Genomic DNA, 22235 nt, shown 5'->3' on the forward strand with positions numbered 1-22235 from the left:
GGTGCCTATTGGGTACACTGAGGGAGAATTTAGTATGGTGAATGCACCTAACCAGCAGATCTTTTGGACTGTGGGGAGAAACGGGAGCACCTGAAGAAAACCCACATAGATACAGGGAGAACATGCAGACTCTGCAGAGACAGTGAACCAAGCAAGGAATTGAGCCCAGGTCCCTGCTGCTGTGAGGCAGCAGCACTAACCATTGTGCCACTGTGACACCCTTGGGCCAGACAGCCTTCTAAATTCAATAGTATGAAGTACATTATAATAATGATATCCAAAGAATGATGGCATAGTGAATAGCTGACTTTAGGGAGATGTTAATTGGTTATCAAAATGCAAAGTAAAATGTAAGTTCCCAGTAAATGAATGTGAGGCAAGATTTTTTTTAAAAAATGCTTCAAAGGGGGGACATATTTCTTTCATTACTTTATTAAAATTTGGGATCTGAAAGGCTGGACATTTTACATTAATTGGATAAAGAAATCCCCACAGCGTTTGGGAATTGGCCGGCAGTAACAAATGAACTGTGCTGTTTAGCAGTGCACACATCCTCATTTTTATGTTAAACAAGCCACAGGACAATTGAAACATCCTGTTCAAAGGGGAAAAAAAACAGTTGTTGTCGAAGCTTGGCTAATCCCCTGAAGGAAAGATTCCTTTCAGGAAACAACATGATCCCAACAAATGCAAAATACCCAATGAGACACGATGTTGATCACAGCCTTTCTGCTTCTGAATGCAAAGTCATTCCCAATTGTTTTTGTATAGCTCGGCTTTAGCTGAGACTAAATCTTTTTTGAAAAATGTAAATGGCATTGACTGACAACTTCTACTGTGACAGGCAACAGTTTATCCAAAACTGCATTTCAAACTTAACAGATGTTAAAATAATTATCTTAGCAAGTTTAGCACCTGTAGACAGTAAAGTGAGTAACGGAGTAATTTTAAATTAATAGAACAAGGGATTATAATGGTATTAGCAATGACCATGGAACAACCAGTTTATGGAACAGTAAGAACACTAAACTTGTATCACAGCCCTCTTCATACCTCTGGTACTCTTTGATATTTTAAAAAATATAGATACTCAATTTCTTATCCTTAGATGCACAATATTTTTCAGGTTCATGTCTTTGCTTAAGGTTTGATTTTGATTTACTATTGTCACTGTATTAACATACAGTGAAAAGTATTGTTTCTTGTGCACTATACAAAGCATACCATTCATTGAGAAGGAAACAAGTGCAGAATATAGTGTTGTAGTCATAGCTCGGGTGTAGAGAAAGATTGACTTAATGCAAGGTATGTCCATTCAAAAGTCTGACAGCAGCAGGGAAGAAGCTGCTCTTGAGTCGGTTGGGATGTGATCTCAGACTTTTGTATCTTTTTCCCAACAGAAGGAGGTGGAAGAGAGAATGTCACGGGGTCCTTAATTATGCTGGCTGCTTTGCTGAGGCAGTGGGAAGTGTAGACAGAGTCAATGGGTGGGAAGCTGGTTTGCGTGATGGATTGGGCTACATTCATGACCTTTTGTCATTCCTTGCAGTCTTGGGCAGAGCAGCAGCCATACCAACCTGTGATACATACAGAAAGAATGTTTTCTATGGTGCATCTGTAAAAGTTGATGAGAGTCGTAGCCGACATGTCAAATTTCCTTAGTCTTCTGAGAAACCTTGGTGGGCTTTCTTGACTATAGTATCGGCATGGGGGGGAGGAATCCAGGACAGGTTGTTGGTGATCTGGACATCTAAAAACTTGAAACTCTCAACCCTTTCTACTTCGGCCCCCTTGATGTATACAGGGACATGTTCTCCTTTATGCTTCCTGAAGTTGATGACAATTTCCTTCATTTTGTTGACGTTGAGGGAGAGATTATTGTTGCTGCACCAGTTAAGACTTCTTCATTTGGCTGTGTTTCATTTTGTAGCTGCTACAACTTTTGTCTGACTTTAATTTTTTTTTTACCTTGTGAATCTTTGGAACCTGTTTAGCCTTGTTGCTGTTCCCAAGTAAGTGAAGAATAATAAATTTAGCTGAAGCTGGATTTTCAGTGCAAATCAGCAGTTGGGAGTTTTCTCGATGTGGCAATCCCACCTCTGTCCTGACAGTGCTGACTGGTGAGATTTTCATGTCCTGTAGGGCAGGATGGCCGAGAATTTGACCTGCCATCTCCCACTACAGGAGTGAAGGATAAAAAAGCTTGCCTCTGTTCACAGAGACGTTGGCCCAGTTCTGCAGATCAAGAGCAAAGCGCCCCCCAGCCTCCTTCATTCCCTCACCACCCCCTGCCACTGACCCCCTATCCCCACTGTCTTAGCTTATTACAGATTGTGATTTTCTTGCGTCCTTTGGATGAACAGCAGGAGGAAGAGGAGCAGCAGGTTGGGTTATTTGTAGAAGGCTTTATCCAGCCCATAAGACAAGAACAACTTTCTTGGGTACTTCTGTGTAGCAGTGCAGGAGAAGCTCGTACTTCATCAGCCAGATGTTAAAATAATTACCTTTGCGCAGTGATGAGCAGCCTAAGCTAGTGAGTTTTTTTTTAATATTCATTCATGGGAATTGGGCATCACAGCATTTATTGCCCATCCCTAGTTGCCCTTGAGAAGGTGATGGTGAGCTGCCTACACCAAATTTCCTACCTGCCTATCTCGCCTGACCTTCCGACTCAGGTCTGTTGAAATCCAGGCAGTGCAATTGTCTTGTCTAAAGCCCAGTGTCAAAATCTAAGAGAGTCGGAGTAAAGGGAGAACATGACCCCCTCACCTGGAGGGGGATTGGGGGGGGGGCAATGGAAATTGGATGTTCAGGATGGAGTGGGGAGGCTGGGATTCAGTGGGGAAGAGGGAGAGAAATGACTTTGGGGGGAGAGGGGATTGGGTTGGTTTGGGGGGGGGGAGCGGTGCGGTTCAGGTTGGGGATCAGATCGTGTCATATCAGCGGGTGGAGCACAGTGGGTCAGGGAGAGGTCAGATTGGGGAGGGGGGCAGTTGAGTCTAGCCAGGGTTGAAAGCTGGGTCCACAGGTGGGAAGAAGTTGTCCCATCTTGGGGGTTGGGGGAAGGGGTTGAAGGTCAGGGTGTGGGGAAGTCTACTAGAGGGTCAAGGGTGTGGGGGTAAGTCTTGTGTGGAGATCAATCTGAGTGTTCAAAATAATTACCCAGAAGTTTCAATTATTCTGACCCTTTTGGAGTAACCACTATTGCAACTCTGATATTAGCAATTTAAATTGCATCTTTAGGTGGCTCACAGCATAGTGCAGTTGTGCAGAGGAGTTTGGCTTTTCTGGCCAATTACTGTGCAAATGTTTACCTGGGAAGCTCTGAGGGAGGAATTCCCTGGCGCGTCTTTCAGCTGATTCTGGGGAGCTCAGAAGCGACAGCCATGTTATTTTTCTCAAAGGGTTCATGAACTCACCTGCAAGTTGCTTGCCTGGTGCTTTTTGGTAGAGTTGGTGTTCTATTACCCTTATGGTGATCCTTACATTCTTCTAGCTGGGCCTTCAGAGCTGCACATTGCAGCACCTCATTTGCTGCTGAGACAGTCTGACGAAGCTGGCTTTCTTCCATCGCTTGGTATTGGTTGAGTCTGTGGTGAGGAAGCAGATATGCTGCCATCCTGATTGTGAGAGAGGGAAACACACATGGTGTTCCCAACATCACTGTAGAATGGGAATCGGCACTTTCAGACACTCACTCTCCCTCCCTACAGGGAATTACTTGGCAGTTTCTTCAGTTCTCAAATTTGTTATGGAAATTCTGGAAAGAACCTTCCAATCTTGTTACTTTATGGCACTGCAGTTTAGGGCGTTTCTGCCAGTTTTTGCAATAATGGTTGAAGGATCATGCAGTTTCAAGGTAAAATAGTCCCAATATGATTTGTGTAAAGTTGCTCAAGAGAAAGGTTTCTTTTCTCTTGTTTCTTTGTAGCTGGACCAGTAATCCAGAGATTCAGGATGATGCTCTGAGGACTTGAGTTCGAATCCCACCAAGGCAGATGGTGAAATTTCAACTCAGTAATAAGAAATCTGGAATTAAAACTCAAATGATGCCCATGAAACCATTGTAAGAATATAAGAACATAAGAAATAGGAGCAGGAGTAGGCCATCTAGCCCTTCGAGCCTGCCCCGCCATCCAATAAGATCATGGCTGATCTGTCGTGTCTCAGTTCCACATTCCCGCCCTCTCCCCATAACCCTTAATCCCCTCGCTTATCAAAAACCCATCAACCCGCGTCTTAAAAATATTTAGCGAGGCAGCCTCCACCACCTCAATGGGCAGAGAATTCCAGAGATTCACCACCCTTTGAGTGAAGAAGTTCCTCCTCAACTCCGTTCTAAACCGCCCCCCCTTTATCTTGAGGCTGTGCCCCCTAGTCCTACTGTCCTTTCTGAGCAGGAAGAGTCTCTCCACCTCTATCCTTATTTGGATAGTTATTTGGAGAGTAATGAATTGATTAGAGGTAGTCAGCATGGTTTTGTGGAGGGTAGGTCATGCCTTACTAACCTTATTGAGTTTTTTGAGAAAGTGACCAAAGAGGTGGATGGGGGTAAGGCAGTTGACATGGTATATATGGACTTTAGTAAGGCGTTTGATAAGGTTCACCATGGAAGGCTTCTGCAGAAATTGCAGATGTATGGGATTGAGGGTGATTTAGGAAATTGGATTAGGAATTGGCTGGCGGAGAGGAGACAGAGGGTGGTGGTTGATGGTAAGTATTCGTCATAAGAACATAAGAAATAGGAGCAGGAGTAGGCCATCTGGCCCTACGAGCCTGCCCCGCCATTCAATAAGATCATGGCTGATCTGTCGTGGCTCAGTTCCACATTCCCGCCGTCTCCCCATAACCCTTAATCCCCTCTCTTATCAAAAACCCATCAACCCGCTTCTTAAAAATATTTAGCGAGGTAGCCTCCACCACCTCAACAGGCAGAGAATTCCAGAGATTCACCACCCTTTGAGTGAAGAAGTTCCTCCTCAACTCCGTTCTAAACCACCCCCCCTTTATCTTGAGGCTGTGCCCCCTAGTCCTACTGTCCTTTCTGAGCGGGAAGAGTCTCTCCACCTCTATCCTATCCATCCCATTCATCATCTTATACGTCTCAATGAGATCTCCCCTCATTCTTCTAAACTCTAACGAGTACAAGCCTAGTTTATTCAGCCTCTCCTCATAGCTTAACCCCCTCAACTCCGGTATCATCCTAGTAAACCTCCTCTGCACTCCCTCCAAGGCCAAAATATCCTTGCGTAAGTACGGCAAATTGTCAATTGTCTTAAAACCCCATCTGGCTCACTCATGTCCTTTAGGGATGGAAATCTGTCATCCTTACCTGGTCCGGCCTACACGTGACTCCAGATCCACAGCAACTCTTAGGAATTGCTCAGGGGTGAACAATAAATGCAGGCCCAGCTAGCAACGCCCACATCCCACAAACAAATGAAAAGGAATATATTTTAAAACATTTGCTGGTGATCTGCCAGGTTGAGTCCAAAAGCTAAACAGCCCCTATCTACTGCCACATACCAGGTGCTCATAAGGATAAGTACTCTTATTGTGGTTAAAATGGAGAGTGTCCTCAATAATACTATACGAGATTGGTGACAGTTACATTGGTGGGACCAAGAAGCATCCTGACATTCAGCACTCTGGGAGCTGCTCAATAGGTCCCACCTCAGCTGAACAGCTTTTTCCTGTTTTGTAAAAAGCTAATAGGGCAGTTCCAGCAGGCTGCTGGTACAAAGATAAAACCAAGCCATTCATCAAGCAGGCAATGCTTTTTCTCCCCTGGTCTGTAAAGTGTTGAGGGATAGTTGGTATCAGAAGTATTGTTCCCTTTAATGCACAAATAAGGTTTAATTTCTGATTGTTCTTAAGTTGTATAGGTAAAGCAATGAATATTGTGACTCTATCTGTGCCTAATGATGCCCAGATTTCATTGCAGACGAAGCAGCAGAAAAGGCCAAAGAGAAAACTCAACACAAAACAGAGCAGAAAAAGAAAGGGGTGGACAAATACATCTCAGGTGTGATAAAACTGGACACGAGGCTTCTTCTTGCAGGTGAGTGGGTGCAGATGATAGTACAGTAATCTTAAATGGTACAGAATAGAATCATAGAACCCCTGCAGTGCAGAAGGAGGCCATTTGGCCCATTGAGCCTGAACTGACAATAATCCCACCCAAGCCATATCCTTGTAAACTTGTATGTACCCTGGTAATCCGCCTGGCACTAAGGTACAACTTAGCATGGTCAATCAGCCTAACCTACACGTCTTTGGACTGTGGGAGGAAACTGGAACAACCAGAAGAAATCCACACAGACATTGAGAGAACACATGTAACTCCACACAGTCTCTGGAATTGAATCTAGGTCTCTGGCACTGTGAGGCAGCAGTGCTAACCACTGAGTCACCATGCTGCCCAGGGAAGAGGGAAGAGATGCAACATGTGTATTATTACAATCCTAGAATATGCTATATTCTCTGTTTATGCAACTGACAGTCTTCTTCATCTTCCTCCGCTTTATGTAATTGCCCTCCTTGTGAAGAAAAATATTTTATTTTAACGAACTGAAATAATTCTTAAAATACTTTTTAGTGTGTTTATTTTTCCATGTGGGATTTGTGCACTAACTGGAATAATTCTTGTCTTTCTTTGTGGTTGATAGTCTGGTTATGATTTTGAGCTGAAGATGAGACAAATGAGATTGCAAAATTTTCCTTTGTTAGTTTTGGCACAATATTAATTCAGAGCTGTGTGACCTGTATTAATATAACAGCAGGATATGCCTCAAATTTAATTAATCCTTAGACCACTGACATCTTTAGGATAGTCCCTTGACTAGCCATTTTTGAAGAAATATGCTTTGATGCTGAAACAAATTGTAACATTGTAATAATATGCTACAAATTGATAGGAGTAGCTTTATTAATTTAATGAAAAGTCGGAATTACGGCTGCAATAACGCAATCTCAGTTCCGCTTTTTCAGTATTCGCTCTGCTTTACTTGGGTAGTTTCCTAGTTTCCCTATTTTATATTTGTCTTTTACTACATATCAATGTTCTCTATGTATCTTAATTTTTATTTTAACTTGTAATAGAAAGAGTTAAGACCATGAGAAATAGGAGTAGGAGTAGGCAGTTCAGCCCCTCGAGCCTGCTCCTCCAACCAGTAGGATCATGGCTGATTTCGACCTTCCTCACGTCCACTTTCCTGCCCTTTTCCCCCTAACCCTTGATTCCCTTACTGATTAAAAATCTATCTCAGCCTTAAATATACACAAAACGCCCACAGATCTCTGCAGCAAGGATGTCCAAAGACTCAAAACCTTCAAAGAAGAAATTCCTCCTCATTTCAATCTTAAATTGATGCCCTTTATTATGAGACTATACTCTCTGGTCCCAGACTCTCCCATGAGGGGAAACATTATCTTAGCAGTCCGTAAGAATTTTATATGCTTCAATACTCTCCTTAGTTTCCTTCATTAGCCATAGTTAGTTTATTACTCTCTTGGAATCTTGGAATATACCCTTACTGGGGTATATTTTTGCTGAGAGTTATGAATTATCTCCTTAAATTTTTGCCACTACTTGCTTTATCATCTTTCCTGCTAATCTATCTGTCCAGTCCACTTCAGCTAACTCTATCCTCGTTTCATTGCAATTCTTTTTATTTAAGTTAAATACAGTTCTTTCCAACCCGAGTCTCTTATGCTCCAACTGAATATTAATTTCTATCATGTTATGATCACTGCTTCCTAAGGGGTCTTTTACTCTGAGGTCATTTATTAAACCTGCCGCATTACCCGTTACCAGATCCAAGGTGGCCTGTTCGCCAGCTGGCTCCATGACATATTGCTCCAGGAACCTATCCCTAGTGCACTGAATGAATTTGTTGTGATAGCTACCCTTTCCAACTTGATTAATCCCATCAATATGAAGATTAAAGTCACCCATAATTATTGCTTTTTTTTTTCAACATGCTCCTATTATTTGCTGGTTTATATCTTTTCCAACTGTGTGACCGCTGTTTGGGGGTCGATTCACTGCTCCTACCAACAGAAGGGATGTGTTAATATGATTCTAATGATGTTGTATCATCAACATCAATCAGTCATGTGCTAGACTTGATAGAGATTGGAACACACCCTGCTCAGAAGCAACATGACTATTCTGTTACCTGTTCAGGTGTAGTACTGATAAACAAATGTTAAGCAAACACTAACTACAGTCAGTCCAGTTCACCAAGAATCACACCTAGAGTCCGCAGATCAGGAGGACCATCTCAGAACAAACATTTCTTATTGTCTTAGTTTTAAGGCAATTCTGCCTCAATTCCTCAGCTGGAAAATTTGCTTTCAAAGCAACTAGATCAAACATCTCTTACGTTTTTGAGTGCAGCTTTGGCATTCCATTGAGATGACAAGATAATGCAATAGAAGTTCATATAGCAGATGCTGTTGAAATGAGTTGTCTTGCAATTGCATCAATCAGAATCGGCAATGCTTATATTAACGTAAAAAGATAACATTGATAACAACTTTAGACACAAAAACTAGTTTTGTATTTAAAATAATGGATTCTTTAGCTTACATTTAAATGTGCTTTGATTACATAATGTAGTTTGCATAATTGTATGTCTCGCTGTTGTGTTGCAGTTGATTTTGCCAAAATGAAATGCATTATATTTAAATATCTGTCATGGTGTCTGTGCTTCACTTTTTAAAGCATACATCAAAAATTGAGCAACTTTTACAGTGGGATTACAATTATTCAACTAAATACTAATGCACTGTATTTTCATCCTGGCACAGAAATTTTAGCAAAATTAGTAATGCAACTTTAAATTCTATAGTGGGGGAGCGAAAGACATTCTTTTTGTTCACTGGCATTAATTTCAGACGTATTAACGTCAAACTCCATCCTTTATAATCTGCTGGAGTTCTTCTCGTTGAACTGAAATAAAAATACAAACTTTTATCAAAGAGAACGCACAAGCATTATCCCACATCCTGTGACAAATTAGCAACACATGCCGCACTTCCTAAATTCTTCAGCCTTTCTTTAAAGATTTAATGATGCTTATTTTGAGGCTGTGTTTACTGCATGACTTTGAAGTCTTCTGCAGGAGGTAAGGTTGGAAAGTTTTAATAACTACTTGCAGACTGGTACCAGACCTGGCCCGTCTGCTTGACAGTTTTCTTTTGATGTGAACTTTTAGTTATTGCTAAAGCAGTTAACCTTGAGAAGAGTTCGCTTGTGAAAGCAATATTATATACCTAAAAGGAACCAGACTAATCTAAATGTGGTAACTATTTAACTGGCATAAAATAACCAGAAAGTATATCTAAGCATGCGTATATATATATATATATATATATATATATAACATATATATAAAATAGTGCTGGATTTTAGGCCCGGAGGGGAACACAGTAAAACGTGTGGGCTGGGTAAGCAGATTTAATGGCTGTATCTCATTAGTGTTCTGCTTCTGACTTTTGGACGTATGGCTAGGCTGTCATTGGCTGCCTGGTTGTTAACATTGGACAACATGAGCTTACCACTATGGACCCAGCATACTCATAGCTGTATAAGCGCTCTGGAATAAGAATCCAAGGAGAGGGACAAGAAGCTGGGGGCAGGTGAGCCCACTGTTGCCTTGTGGGGCCCAGGGGAGCTACAAAGATAATACAACAAGAACATAAATACTTGTTTCACATTTCTCTTCTGACCATAGCTGCTGTTCTCAGTGGGTTTTACCATCACTGCGCCTCTGTTCAAGCCTCTGCGTAAAACAGCAGAGCATGACTTGATGACATAATTGGAGCTTTGCCCGCTTATTTAAAAAGTAACCCGTCAGCTAGGGGTTGGTGTCCTTGCCGTCTGTAATTTAAAATTGGAGTTGACCAAACCTGGGCAAACCCTCCACAAACACTGTTCCCCAATTAACTAAAGATAGTAAGACTTATGCCACATAATCCTCTTGAGGTTTTGATAGATGGATGCCATAGTCTAACCCCTTCCAATGATTCTGCCTTCTCCCAAAAAAAGATGCAATATCCATTATAGTAAATTCAATACATCCTAGCTGAAAAGGTTGACTACCTTCTCCACCTGCATTACGGTGATCTGTGTACCTGAATACTCAGATCCCTTTGCCTATCAATACTCTTAAGAGTTCTGCCATTTGCTGTATATTTCTTATCTGTATTAGACCTTCCAAAATGCATTACCTCACATTAGTCAGGATTAAACTTCATCTGCCATCTCTCTGCCCCAAGTCTCCAGCCGATCTATATCCGGCTGTATCCTCTGATGGTACTCATCGCTATCCACAAATCCACCAACCTTTGAGTCATCCACAAACTTACAAATCAAACCAGTTACATTTTCCTCCAAATCATTTCTATATATTACAAACAGCAAAGGTGCCAGCACTGATCCATATGGCATACGGCATACTTGCCTTCATCGGCTGGGGCATTGAGTTTAAAAATTTGCAAGTCATGTTGCAGCTTTATAGGACCTTAGTTAGGCCACAGTTGGAATATTGTGTTCAATCCTGGTCGCCGTACTACCAGAAGGACGTGGAGGCTCCGGAGAGGATACAGAAAAGATTTACCAAAATGTTGCCTGATATGGAGGCATTAGCTATGAGGAGATATTGGAGAAACTTGGTTTGTTCTCACCGGAACGACAGAGGTTGCAGGGCAACCTGATAGAAGTCTACAAGATTATGAGAGGCATGGACAGAGTGAATAGTCAGAAGTTTTTTCCCAGGGTAGAAGAGTCAGTTAGCAGGGGGCATAGGTTTAAGGTTTAAAGGAGATGTACAAGGCAGATTTTTTACACAGAGGATGGCGGGTGCCTGGAACTTGTTGCCGGGGGAGGTAGTGGAAGCGGATACGCTAGTGACTTTTAAGGAGCATCTTGACAAATACATGAATAAGATGGGAGTAGAGGGAAAGGTAAGGGATTTTAGTTCAGTCGGGCAGCATGGTCAGTGTAGGCTTGGAGAGCTGAAGAGCCTCTTCCTGTGCTGTAATTTTCTTTGTTCTTTGTTCAGTCTTGTTCTGTAAGGAGGTTGAAAATTGGTGAGATGGTGAAAGGTTGAAGATCACAAACATTATCATTCAAGTGCCCTACATCCAAATTAGCCTGTGAACCAATGACGTAGCCTTTCTTGTTCTCTTGCTGATGCTGTTCCTCCCTAATGCTTAGTGCTTAATCCAGGCACAACTTCTGAAATTTTCTGTTTGTTGCATAGAATCCTACAGAGCAGAAGGAGGCCATTTGGCCCATTGAGTCTGCACCAACAACAATCTCACCCAGGCCCTATCCCCATAACCCCATGCATTTATCCTAGCTAGCTCCCTGACACTGGGAGCAATTTGGCATGGCCAATCCATCTAACCCTCACATCTTTGGACTGTGGGAGGAAACCGGAGCACCCGGAGGAATCCCACAGACATGGGGAAAACATGCAATCTCCACACAGACAGTGACCAAAGCCAGGAATCGAACCTGGGTCCCTGCCGCTACGAGGCAGCAGTGTTTGCCACTGTGCTACCCACCATGTTTTAGCAGTAGCTAGAAAGTGTGTGCTGCATCAGCAAACATATACATAAAAGCAGTGAAAGGTTGCTTGCGGTTCATATGCATTCTTGGTCAAGTTGGATTGTATTAAATAAATAGTTTGTGACATGTACGCTATGCGCACATACTAATATCAGGAACTGATGTTTTTTTTGCCAGTTTTAAAAACTTCTGTATTTGCTTAATCAACTCTTGCACGTGGAGTTGGCATTTAGCCTTTCTGCTTACAGCCTTCCAAGTAGTGCAGGAAGCAACGAGTTGAGCAATATGAGTTCTTGCTTTCTTTTACTCCACCTCCTCCAGAAGCAACTCCATGGCAGGTTCAGAACATTCCTTCTTCCATTTAGAAATTTAACTTTCCTCAACTATCTTACTCAGCTGGAACAAATATCTTCTGCAAAAACAAAAATGTTAGGCTGTGGAAAATTCAGACAGTTTTAAGCTTAATGGCAGGTTGTGCTCGCTGAAATCCTGTGCCCACCATCAGCAAACTTCCTTGTCAGGGTCTAATTGGCCCTAGGAGCTATTGAAGAATTATTAACATGTATTGACCATCAAAATTCTCACAAGTTGATCAACATGTGCCTCTTACAAACTAAGTCATTGTATTACCTATGGCTCAGTCAGACTTGTGAATGTGCTGTGGGTAGAAGCCATTGCTCCATTATAAATACACAGAATATTTCTGTCGATTTTTGAAGCACCATTTATAACAATGGAGCCATCTATGCAAGTGACAGATAATTTCAATCATTGTCACTTCATTTACATCACAATCATTTCATTAAAACAGACCCTGGAAGAGGTGAAACCAGGATCATCGCTTCTCAGCCTTTTGGCTAAGTCAAACGTCAGTCAGATCAAGCCCAGGATGGGGTGCAATGTCTTTTCATATCAGCTTAGATGTTGTATGGGATCATGAATTGGATTCAATTTAAATTTGATTTTTGGGCAAGTAAGAAGATGAATTCAGGTCTACCCGATCCACACTGTGCACTGGCTTGTTACTTTAAGAATGGGATAAGAATCTTTTTTTTAAAATGCTGAGAGACTAGTAAGCATATTTAATTAATAAAACAACTATGCGCATGTTGACTTTCATCCATGACCTTTACTTCTATGGTATTGCATTTGGTCCATACAGCTGGTTGTATTTCTTGTGTGGGAGGTTAATTCTCTGGAGATTTGGGAACCCATTGTTTATATCTCCGGTACTTTTAAAGATGCAACTAATTTTATTGCAATTACTTAGCTGTTTGGTTAATTATTATTGCCTCCAAATCTGGAAGAAAAGTGGATGATGCACTAAGTGGGGATTTAATTTTTAATCCATCATCTGTTAATTTAGTTGCCACTCAAGCTGGTTTTGGTTAATCTTTCCTCTCTCATCTGTGGAATTGCTTTTTTATTCCGAGGAGGCGACAGACACCTCCACATTCTCTACAGTGCTGCACTCTGGCCGGTTATTGGAGTATTGAAGCGTGATAACTTATCGATGTTCCCTTCCTCCCTTGCCAAGGCATCTCATCTTCACTAAAGTGCTGCTTGACCCAACAGTAATTGGCAGTCCTGCACCTAGGGAGGTCAGAGTACATATGCGAGCTATGAAAATTTGTTCCAAATTCACAGCGTATTTTCGAATATGGCTGCACTCTGTTCTGAAGATTTACAAAACTAAACATGTTTTCTCTGAAAACCTATTCCAATGCACCAACAAATGGATAATTTAATTTGGATAAATGGGCAAAAACATAAAGGACCAAGTGCAAAATTTACAAAGTTTGAGCAAGGTAAAAGGTCAGAAGCAATTGTTCTATTTACAATAGCAATAGATATTTAGGATGCAACACCAGCGCAATCAATTATGCTCTATCTATTAACCAGTTTAAAAGTTGGTTAAGTTTGTGGTCAGGAATGGACTTAAGAACAAGAACACATTGTGAGAGATAATTACAAAATCAACAGGAACAGACTGGATCATGAAGTCAAAATGTTAATTCTCAGGCAGAAGACAGGGGGAGTTGTGTCCCGACCCCTCATCTGGAAGGTTCTGAGGGAAATCTGGTCCATTTTAACAGCTGGGCCTCATTAACATTTTGACAGTCTAAAACTCACTAAAACCAGCATAAAGTGGCAGATGACTGGCTGCAAACTGAATGTTGCATTTCCCACAACAGTGACTGAACTTAAAGTATTTCATTGGTTGTAAGGCACGTTGGGATATCCCTTGGTTGTGACAGACATTATATAAATGCTTTCTTGCTTGACCCAATCTGATGTAATAGCGAGGAGATTTATTGAACATGGGCCATAGAAGTTGATGTGTTGGTAGTGACCAAAGAAGGTGGTTTTGATTTTATTAGCATTGTGCTGGAACATATTTTTCCTCCAGGTTTTAATGGCAGCTGATAACCTTTGACTCTTGTTTGACAAGGGAATCAATCTACCTCTGCTTAAAAATATTCAGTGACCCCACTGCGTTCTGAGGCAACCAGTTTCAAAGTTGCACAGCCCTCGGAGAGACAAAGATGGGAAGGCATTGGAGATGTTCCAGAGTTGAGAAACTTCAATTATGAAGATAGATTGGAGAAGTTGGGACTGTTCTCCTTGGAGAGGAGAAGGCTAAGAGGAGATTTGATAGAGATGTTCAAAGTCATGAGGGGGCTGGACAGAGTATGGAGGGAAAAGCTGCTACACTTGTAAACGGATTGAGAAGAGAGGGCACAGATTTAAAGTGATTTGCAAAAGAAGCAAATGCAATGTGAAAAAAAACTTTTTCACACAGCGAACTGTTTGGGTCTGGAAAGTTAGGTTCCACTGAGCCTTGCAAGATAATTATTTGAGTAGAAACAATGTGCAGAGTTAAGGGAAAAGGGCATGAGAATGGCACTAAGCCATTATGCTCATTTGGAGAGGTGCAACAATGGGCCAAATGGTTTCCTTCTGCACTGTAACAATTCTGTGATTCTCCTTATATCTGTCCTATGAGAGTGACCCCTAATTTTAAAACAGTAGTCCCTAGTTCTGGCCTCACCCACAAGAGGAAACATCCTTTCCACGTCCACCTTGTCAAGATTGTTCAGGGTCTTATATACTTCAATCAAGTCACCCCTCACTTTTCTCAACTCCAATGGAAACAAGCGCAGCCTTTAAATCTATTCTCATAAGACAACCCATTCATTCCAGGTATCAAACTAGTAAACCTCCTTTGAACTGTCTCCAAGACATTTACATCCTTTCTTAAATAAGGAGGCCAAAACTGCACACAACATTCAAAACGCAGTCTCACCAATGTCCTGTATTACTGAAGCATAACATCATTACTTTTATGTTCAATTCCTCTCGTAATGGGAGATAATATTCCAGTAGCCGCCTTGATTACATGCTGTACCTGCGTAATAACATTTTGTGATTCAGGCACAAGAATGTGCAGATCCCTCTGCACCTCAGAATTCTGTTGCCATTCAGATTACCTTGAATTTTTCAAAATGCTTAGCTTTAAATCACCTTAATGATTGATTCTAACAACTTCCCCTCAATGACTGTCAAGATAACTGGCCAATAGCTTTCAGTTTTCTGCCTCCCTTCTTGAATAGAGGGATTAAACTTGCTAATTTCCAGTCTGATAGAACCTTTCAGAATTGAGCAAATTTTGGAAAATTATCACCAGCACATCTACTATGTATTAGCCATCTCTTCTAAGAGCCTAGGGTGGAGTTTCTCAGGACCTGGTGCTCAGGACCTGGTGCTCAGCACCGCTTCCCGAGTCATTCACCAAGTTTCTCTCTCCCTGCTAGTGGTGTATCAGAGGTAGAGCTGAGATTAAGTATAAATGGAAGACAATCCCCATATTTTCTGATTATTGTTGCAATGGCAAATAGATGGCAAAGAGGAGGGTGGAGAGCTAGCTGCAGATTTTTGGACATAACCAGGGAATGTTTATTGCTGACGCCAAGTGGCAAGAGAAAAAAATACGTTCAAAAGCACTTGATGAGCAGAAAAGTAATTCAGTTTACATAACAAAAGTCATATAATATTATTTTATGTTTAAAATTGATGGTTTTGTACTGAGTAAATAAGAGGAAATTGAGGAGAGATGCCTTTACAAAGAGTTATTGAAGTATTAAGATGAAAGCAAATTACTGCGGATGTTGGAATCTGAAACAAAAACAGAAAATGCTGGAAAATCTCAGCAGGTCTGACACCATCTGAGAAGAGAGAGTGTTTTGAGTCTGGAGGACTCTTCATCAAAGCTCTGATGTAAAATCCCTCATACTTGAAACATTTGCTCTGTTCTTTCTCCACAGATGCTGTCAGACCTGCTGAGATTTTCCAGCATTTTCTGCTTTTGCTCTTGAAATATTGTTTTGAGAATTCCAAACATTAAATAAATACTTAATATTTGAAGCAGATCAAGATGCAGGATTATGAGAAGAAGTAAAAGCAATAATGTGAGCCTTGGATTGCTCTAGCAAAGAATCAGTCAGGATATAGAGTGTTGGTGAGGCAAAACCTGGAGAATTGTATGCAATTTTGGTGTCCTTACCTGAGGAAGGATGTCCTTGCTGTAGATGGAGTACAGCAAAGGTTTACCAGGCTGATTCCTGGGTTGGCATATCTATCATATGAGGAGAGACTAAGTCAGTTAGGATTGTATTCACTGGAGTTCAGAAGAGCGAGAGATCTCGTAAAACTTATAAAGTTTTAACAGGGTTAGACAGGGTAGATTCAGAAAGAATGTTCCTGATGATAGGGGAGCCCACAACCAAGGGACATAGTTTGAGGATGAGGGGTAAACCTTTAAGAGCAGAGGCGAGGAGAGTGGTGAATGTGTGGAATTCGCTACTACAGACAGTAGTTGAGGACAAAACATTGTCTGATTTCAAGAAGAAATTAGATATAGCTCTCGGGGCTAAAGGGATCAAAGGATATGGGGGAAAGGGGGGATCAGGATATTGAATTCGATGATCAGCCATGATAATAATGAATGGCGGAGCAGGCTCAAAAAGCCAAATGGCCTACTCCTGCTTCTTGTTTCTATATGATAGGTAAAAATGTCCTGCGGGAAATGTCGATGATTTGCTCAAATAAAAGTATTTCTCGCTATTCAGCAGTTCTATTGAAATTGCCAAGCTCCAAGTAACTCTGATTCACTGCTTATCCTTTTAGCTTACTTAATTTAAGTGGTTTTGATAATGATTCTCTTCATTCCACCTCCAGGAGATAAATCAGTTACAAATAAAATGGATGACTCAGTCCCTGGAATTTTGGATGCCATTTTCACTGTGTCAGTGGACAAATCACTCATGTCTGAGGAATTGGAGAGAGAATTGAATCCAATGGTCATTCGTATTATTTCAGCCAGTTCAATGCCAACAACACCTTTACCACTCCAGGTGCTAGAGGTAAGCTTGACCCATTGAGATGGAAAACAATTTTGAAAAATAAATTTGAGCTACCAGTTAATAAGCTGAAAGCAGGACGCATCAGGGTTTCACGTTTTAAGACACTTACTGCAACAGATGACCCAAAACACTGGGCAGAATTTTCTCAAAAAAGTCCTGTGTAAAATGGGCGAGAAATTGGGAGAACAACACTGAGCCTCTATGGTCAGGGCACAAGCTTCCTTGTGGGAGGCAGGTCACAGATAGATGAATGCAATAACATTTAATAGTAATTATCTACATTGCCAATTATTCTATCCCTAACTACAGTGACTGCTTTCACCTGCGGTCTCTTGCTGATCTATTTTTCAATCTTAACGTTGCCTACTGCTATGTCTAGGTGACATAGACCGCTTCCCAGGCCACATTGCTGTCCTGATTCCAGGCTCATCTGCCCTCTTGGGGCAACAAGATGACCTGCCTCTCCTCCACAGCATCTAGCAGCTGTCCTAACTCTCCCTCTGTAAAGTGTGGGGCTGCTCTGCACACTGCCATCTTCCTGGTGTGACTGGCTGTGAGTACCTTGTTAGTGTCTAAATGAAGCTCTTCCTGCTTAATGGTGCACAGTTGTGGCTACTTGAGACAGGCCACACACCTGGAGCCTCCATAATGGTGTGTTCCATGTTACGGCTGTTTCAGTGCACTGAGTGTCGAAAGCTCGCAATGCCAAACACGCCTGAGAACACTCCATCATTCTCATAGTTTTGACACTTTGGGCAGAACGTCTTTCACAGATACATCACTAAATTAGTAGAGGAAGCATGACAAGTACTCCTTATCTCTTTAGCATGGGCCTTTCTGACCATCAGCAAATAGGGATAATTCCATGTAAGTTTGCTGTTTCTTTATTATGTTGTTCATACAAGGCTGTAAGAGCAATTAGACTTCTGCAATCTGTGATTGTTTAGGTGGATTCTCACGAAATGCTGCAGCTTACTCATCATGCTTGAAAGGCTTCCATGGTTGCACCACCACAGCGCACCCCCCCCACCCACCACCACCACCACCACCACCACCACCATCCCCCCCCACTGGCTCGCGAGGGTTTACATCTGTTCTTTTCTCACTCTGGTAACTTGCAATCTTAAAACCGTCTTTCAGAGTGAGGTTTGCTTCTTCTGGAGACACTCCCTCTAGCCCAAGCTAGATGATTCTTCCACATTGGCTCAACTCTCCACAAATTTTGTCTTTTCAATCTAACCATGAGCTTCCCACACATTTCTGTATGGTGAGCCATAGAGACTTTTTTTGGCCTCTAGTTGCCCCCTCTCTCCTCAATCCAAACAGACTCAAAACACTGTGAAATTCAGTGATAGTCTAGGAAAGCCTGCAACCTGCTCTTTACAATGGCTTTCTCTGTGTTCTTCCCCATGGCAATGTGGGCCTTGTATCTTGGTAGAAATGATGACTAGCCATCCTCGAATGCCCAACTCTCCTTCCACTTGGAACTAAGTGGACAGTTTAAAATTCAGCTGTTCACTATCAATTATTCTTGATATTTTTCTGGGACTTTGGAAACTCACAGCTTCCACTGTTAAGACACAGTGACTGCCATTATAAGCCTAAATACCTTGCACCTTCTTCCCAGTAAAACAATCTAAGCCTTCTTTTGATCTATAACAATAAACCACCAAGGCGTCCTGTCATGCAAACCTCAAAACATAACAATCTTATAAATCTCAAATGTAATATTACATAAAAAGCCAATTGAAAAATATCAAAAATTGATTTTAAAGATCTGAGTTGAAATCTAAGGATCTATAACTCTGTAGTTAAAAATGAGATGGTTTAAATTGTATTAAATGTAGAATGGGTTGAATTTTCCTGCTGAATTCATTTTCAAACAGTCTGAGTGTCAATGGGAAGGGAATGGTTCAGGAGGCCTATGACTGACTCACTCCCTCAGAAAGTAGCAGGTAGATTTTCTTCTGACATCTGTCTCAGGCCTCCTGAGTAGGAATTGCCTTATTTTTTCCACTGCACGCTTGTCATGCTGCATGCAAATAATGGCAGGTGAGGTTAACCACAGGGTGAATTCATAGATTGAAAAGTAAGAAAGTTCAATTGAATGTTTATGAAACTGTGGTTGGGGCTCAGCTGAAGCATTGTGTTCAATTCTGGGTGCCACACTTTATAAAGGATGTGAAGGCTTAAGATAGGGCACAGAAAAGGTCTACAAGAACAGTTACAAGAATGGATGGAAGAGTTCAGACATGTGGATTGATTGGAAAAATAAGGATTGTTCTCCTTGGGAAACAGAAGATTGAAAGGAGATTTGTTAAAGATGCTCAAAATCCTGAGACAGAGTAAATAGGGAGAACCTGTTCCTATTGGCAGAAGCATGGAGATCACTGGAGACTGATTTAAGGTAATTGGCAAAAGAAGCACCAATAACATAAGGAAGAATAGCTTCACACTGCAAATAGTTAGTCATTGGACGGACCAAGAGTATGGCAGATTCAGTCATTATTTTCAAAAGGGAATTGCATGTACACCTGAAGAAAAATACTTTACATTCTTTCAGGGAAACGGTGGAGGGGAGTGGACGAGCAGTGTTGTTGCAGAGATGGCACAGACATGATGTGTGCATTGAATAGCCTCTTGCTGTGTTGTAACTCTTCTATAAATTAGCATTTGGATGAAATGTTTAAAACAGTAGACGATGAAAGTTAATTTTAGAAATTCCACTGATAATTTGGGCATATTCTGGTTAAAGTGACGTGCTTTGTTTGAGTTCAGGAAGATTAGCTGCTAGAGCAGGTTGATAAGACTCCATTTCCTCAGGTCACAATTGGAAAATGCATGTTCAGAAATACTCAGATGTGGAAATGGATGCCACCAGGTCAAGCTTTGGTCAGTCCATCCACGTAGATTGTGGAGGGCAGTAACTAACTATTTTTTTTTTAAAGTCAGACTGCTTAAACCACCAATGGGGAAAGCTTAGAGTGTCAATTTGTATTATTACGGAAAGGTAAATGATATGATCATAATTATTGCTTTATATGTACACTTGCCATCTGTGAAGTAAAGCAACTTAATGATTTGTACATGACCTGAATTGCTTGGCTAACTGTTGAAAGGATTGGAGGAGGACACAGTGAGGGCATGTGCAGAAGACTAAGACCACAGAATTGGACAGGGCCCAGAAGCAGAGATGAGGACATGAGATTATCCCACATCTGTTGTTTCCAACATAGTCAACAAATAGGTTTGCAAGCTAATTTAAATGAATGTAGCATATAGCCTATGCTAAGCGTACTGTTGAATAGCTGCATATCTAAGCAAGGGCTGCAAAATTGAGAGAGTTTTAGTTTGAGTTCTAGCTAACTTGCCCTAGTTACACCCAGTCTGTATCTCTTAAAGTATTATCACTGGGACATGTGTTGAAAGCTGTTATAATGGTAGTTTTGACATAGAAAACATAGGACACATCATACCAGGGAGCGGGCTCAAACATTTTCTAACAATGCATTGGAGGCCTCAATGCAGAGATGGAGCAGAGGAGAGCCATTGGGAGGGATTCTCTGATCTCTCTGTGGTGTGTTTCTCGCAGTGGGAGGCGTCCCACCATTGACTCCACCTCATGCTGTTGGGAAACCCATGGCAGGGGTGCACCATCAGTGGGACCAAAGGATCCCACTGGCTTAAACGACTGGGAAGTTCTGACCATCATCTATCTACATGAGGCCCTCCAGCCACACTTTGTGAAAGCAGTCAGTGCTAGGAATCTAGCCCTGAGAACCTGGATGCAATGCTACAGAACGTTCAGTAACCTCTTGTGTGTGGTTCCAGCAGTAAATATTCCTTCACATGCCGTATCTCACCAACCACACTAGTGGCTTCTGACACTGATCAGTGCATTATTTCTCTATCACTGTTTACCCAACAGTCTCCAACAATAAGGACCCATAATATTTATAGCTTCACCTCACCAGTACATAGTATAATTCTGAATTCACATTTTGCAGCTAGTACGCATTACCAGTTGATCTCACATGACAACAAAATCACCCTACCGTGTTGCATCACATTCACTGAAACACTTGCAAAGAGAAGCACGTAGTCGGAGGCAGCAGCACCTTAACCATTGAGGAAGCATCACTGGAGCAGCCACACGGAAGGCTATGGCCAGTGACAGGTCTCTAACTATTGAGCCATTGAGGTGATAGACTTGCACCAGATCCTCATCCTTAGATCTCACTTATTCCACAATCTCTCCTGGTTTACAAACCGCAGAAAGCACACCTCTTACTTTATCAACCTCACGACAACCCTACCACATCTTTTTCCTTTTAGATACCCAAGAACTGCCACCCGGCCAGGCAGCTGTGCCAGAGAAAGAAATGGAAGAGCATGTCATAGAGTCACAGAACAATACAGCACGGAAATAGGCCCAACTGGTCCATGCCAACCATGGTGCTCTCCCAGCTAGTCCCATTTGCTCACATTTGGCCCATATCCCTCTAATCCTTTCCCAGTCATGTATGTATCCAAATGCGTTTTAATATATTGAACCTGCCTCAACCATTTTCTCTGGCAGCTCATTCCCTATAGCTGTGGGGGCTAAAAGGATCAAGGGATATTTGGGGGGGGGGGGATCAGGAGAATGAATTTGATGATCAGCTATGATCAAAATGAATGGTGGAGCAGGTTCAAAGGGCTGACTGGCCAACTCCTCTATATTTCTAGCCCTCTGCATGAAGAATTTGCCCCTCAGGTCCCTTTTAAATCTTTCCCCCCTCACCTTAAATCTATTCATTCTGGTTTTCAATTCTCCTACCCTGGGAAAAAAGACAATGTATCATGCCCCTCATGATTTTATAAATCTCAGTAAGGTTACCTCTCGTTCTCCTACATTCCAAGGAATAAAGCTCTAGCCTGGCCAACCACCCTATAACTCAAGCTCACTAACCCTGGCAACATCCTTATAAATTTTCTCTGCACTCTTTATGGTTTATCAATGTCTCGACTGCAGTCATGCACAGCTTCCAGCAATGCAGACTCAGACAGACAGCTAACGTCATGGCTACAGATGCCAAAAGGGCTTTCAGGATATCACAGCAGCAGCACAGCAATCTGTTCTGCAATAGATTACTGGCATTGGGTTGGAATGCATATCTGACGGTCATTTTTATTTTTACAAATGAGTGGGTGATGCAATTGTTAATAATAAAGCCAGTATGGTGGCACAG

At 41.7% G+C, this 22235-nt stretch overlaps 1 protein-coding gene across 1 annotated transcript in view; it reads left to right on the top strand.

The window, feature by feature from the left end:
- LOC145362488 (uncharacterized protein FLJ43738-like) overlaps positions 1-22235 on the top strand; it is a 90090-nt gene that overhangs the window by 20280 nt on the left and 47575 nt on the right. Inside the window, exons 6-7 of the mRNA XM_080218508.1 lie at positions 5945-6061; positions 16820-17004. Of these exons, the coding sequence (XP_080074634.1) occupies positions 5945-6061; positions 16820-17004 (302 nt within the window). The remainder of the gene's footprint in view (positions 1-5944; positions 6062-16819; positions 17005-22235) is intronic.

This window comes from Carcharhinus amblyrhynchos, chromosome 3 (genome assembly GCF_965287045.1).
Source record: "Carcharhinus amblyrhynchos chromosome 3, sCarAmb.v2.hapA, whole genome shotgun sequence".
In the NCBI taxonomy this organism is placed as follows: domain Eukaryota; kingdom Metazoa; phylum Chordata; class Chondrichthyes; order Carcharhiniformes; family Carcharhinidae; genus Carcharhinus; species Carcharhinus amblyrhynchos.